The following is a 2,500-nucleotide window of genomic DNA, read 5'->3' as shown; positions in this document are numbered from 1 at the left end:
AACTGGAAGGCTCAACATTGTACAAGGAACTGGAAGACCGTGCTCGCCAATTCTTCGTGAGCAACATGATGTCCAGCAAAGGCTCGGAGGAGAGCGAGGACATGCTGTCCGCCGGCGCCATCATCATCAAGCTCCTGGGCAAAGTCAACGTGGATTACGAATTCTACAAGGAGAGATCAACCAGGCTTGTTCCTGCCGATGGTCAGTCTTCAGCGCCATAGTTTCGTTAAATTAACATTACTTTTCATCCAAAACTTAGGGACTTGTAGTATAAATCAGGCTATTCATATAACCCTTATATGAACTTTATTTTACTGTAAACTTAGGAGTTTATTTGGTGAAATGACCTAAAGCAGAGTTCGTTATTTGATTTTACAGATGACAGCTGGCTGCAGATAGCACCAGACGCGCTGGATGACATGTTGGAGAACAAGTTCGGAAGTGCAAATGGCAATGACCAGGCACGACCCGCTGATGACGCTGAGGTGATGAATTCTCTGTCGGCCTTCCTGGGCCACATGTCCGACCTAGATGGCGCAGAGGTTCCCCAGGACCTGCAGGATCGCATCAGGAAGCTCTCCACGCTGTCCACCTCGCGCAAGAACTCGAAGGCCAGGAAGCCCTCAAGCCTCATGGTGCACCCGCAGGTCCGTAAGATCTCGGCCCAGTCAAACACCTCCGACGCGTCCAACAGCTCAGAAATGTCCTCGCTCTCCAACAAGGTCGACTTTAATGCCGAATCTTTCACTGAAGCCATTACTAATATTCTTGGTAAGTTTGTAGTGCATTTAGCTCAAGGCGCTCACGTTATTCAAAGTTGACGAAAAATATATTTGATTTGTACTTAATTGAAAGAAGATACACAAGGTAAGAACTAGTAATGATTTGAAGCATGCGTCTTTCTGTTAACTAAGGACAGTATAATCCGTCAGTAGACGTTAAAAAGACAGTGTTCTGTAATGCTAAATTATTTTCAGAATTTGGCGTTCCTGAAGACGACTACTGGAACCAGTCTGAGGACGAATCATCCGGAATGAGCAGCTACGGCGAGGAAGACACCGGCGACGGCAGCTTGAGCCGCAAGTCCTCCAACACCTCTCAAAAGTCCGCCGCCTCCACAGTGTCGGCCACGTCCTCGGGCGTGGACCTCCAGATGAAGGAGTACCTGAGAGAGATGGAACGAGAACTCGCGGCCACCAACCTCAGAGGCAGCCTGGCCTCGCAGCACAATGGAAATGACGATGAAGCCGACGACGAGTTTGATGACGTGGAAGATTTCGAGCCCGTGAAGGTGGACATGCAAGCAGTGCAAGACCTTGTCAAGACCTACACTGCTCAGAACGGCATGCCTGGACCCGCATCCTCCCTCCTGGGTTCCATGGGCATTAAACCGGAGAAGAAGTAAAGTACCCAGTAGATTTTGCATGGGTAGCTTTTGCCAGATGCTTGATCAATATACTATCGCAATATAAAAGGAGAGGAGCATATTCACAAATAATATTAATGTATATCTATATCAACTTGAATGATAAATTAATAAGGGCTATCTCCAATATGAGAATGTATATTTAAATGAGCCTGATGACAAGCATGTATAAAATGTTCTGACAGTACTTAAACGTAAATGAGGCTATGAGGAAATGTGGTGCCATTTTTCCATTTTCTCCCTTCCCTCTTTCCTGCCCCCCCCCCCCTTTGGAAAGCCAGGAGGAATGTTAGTAACATTTATTAATGTTCTGCTCAACTGTGATGTGTATTTTAAGTTTAAGATTGGAAACACCCTTTGTTCAGCTGTAAAACAAATGTCCCTTTATTTTAGATTTAGTTATATAATGACAGTCGATATTATTATTTTTACTTACACAAGATCATGACGAAGCACCAACACAGACTGAAAATAATGTGGATTTTGATAGTTCAAGAGCTTGATATTTTTTTATTATGATTCATCGTGAGATCACATGATGGTTTGTGATCGAAGTGGGTATTAATGTTCTAATGGTCAAGCAGCCATGGGAATAGGAACGCATTAGTCTGATTTATGGCATTATTAATGATAAGTCGTGTTGGTGGTAGAGATTCTGTCTCGTTAAATCTGATTCCAAGGTTGATTAGGAATTACCTTCTCTGTCTCGCCTTCCTTTCTTCTTACGTCACTGGCATTTGTAGGTTATCATTTTTTTCTTGGTATTAATGAGACATACACAGAGTATATTTATCATACCGTTTTGCAATTCGTGGATTGTATGATTTATTTTATTTTAATGGCATATTTATTTTAGAACTCTGCTTTTATCCTTTAGCAGACTTTTCTTTCTTTCTAGACTTAATCATTCAAAAGAAATTGTAATCTTCACCACCTTCACTCCCTTTCTTAGATAAGACAGGGATTTGTTAGCTTTATTTTGTACACTTCTTTCCAAGATGAGTTTCCTTATATCGAAATATCCACATTAGCGGCAATAAGGTGCAGATATATATATATATATATATATATATT

General features: G+C 42.3%; 1 protein-coding gene across 1 annotated transcript in view; it reads left to right on the top strand.

Moving 5' to 3' along the window:
- The window catches only part of LOC122264770 (protein ecdysoneless homolog), a 26,603-nt gene extending 24,481 nt beyond the window's left edge, over positions 1-2,122 (top strand). Inside the window, exons 6-8 of the mRNA XM_043033818.2 lie at positions 1-201; positions 379-771; positions 978-2,122. The exon at positions 1-201 is cut by the window's left edge and continues 4 nt beyond it. Coding sequence (XP_042889752.2) covers positions 1-201; positions 379-771; positions 978-1,405 — 1,022 coding nt within the window. The 3' untranslated portion in view covers positions 1,406-2,122. The remainder of the gene's footprint in view (positions 202-378; positions 772-977) is intronic.
- The last annotated feature ends 378 nt before the right edge of the window (positions 2,123-2,500 follow it).

The sequence above is a fragment of the Penaeus japonicus genome, unplaced genomic scaffold (assembly GCF_977035675.1).
Source record: "Penaeus japonicus unplaced genomic scaffold, GWHDUDI00000001_assembly GWHDUDI00000018, whole genome shotgun sequence".
In the NCBI taxonomy this organism is placed as follows: domain Eukaryota; kingdom Metazoa; phylum Arthropoda; class Malacostraca; order Decapoda; family Penaeidae; genus Penaeus; species Penaeus japonicus.
The sequence above is the reverse complement of the archived record's forward strand: the minus strand, read 5'-3'. Positions and strand labels throughout refer to the sequence as shown.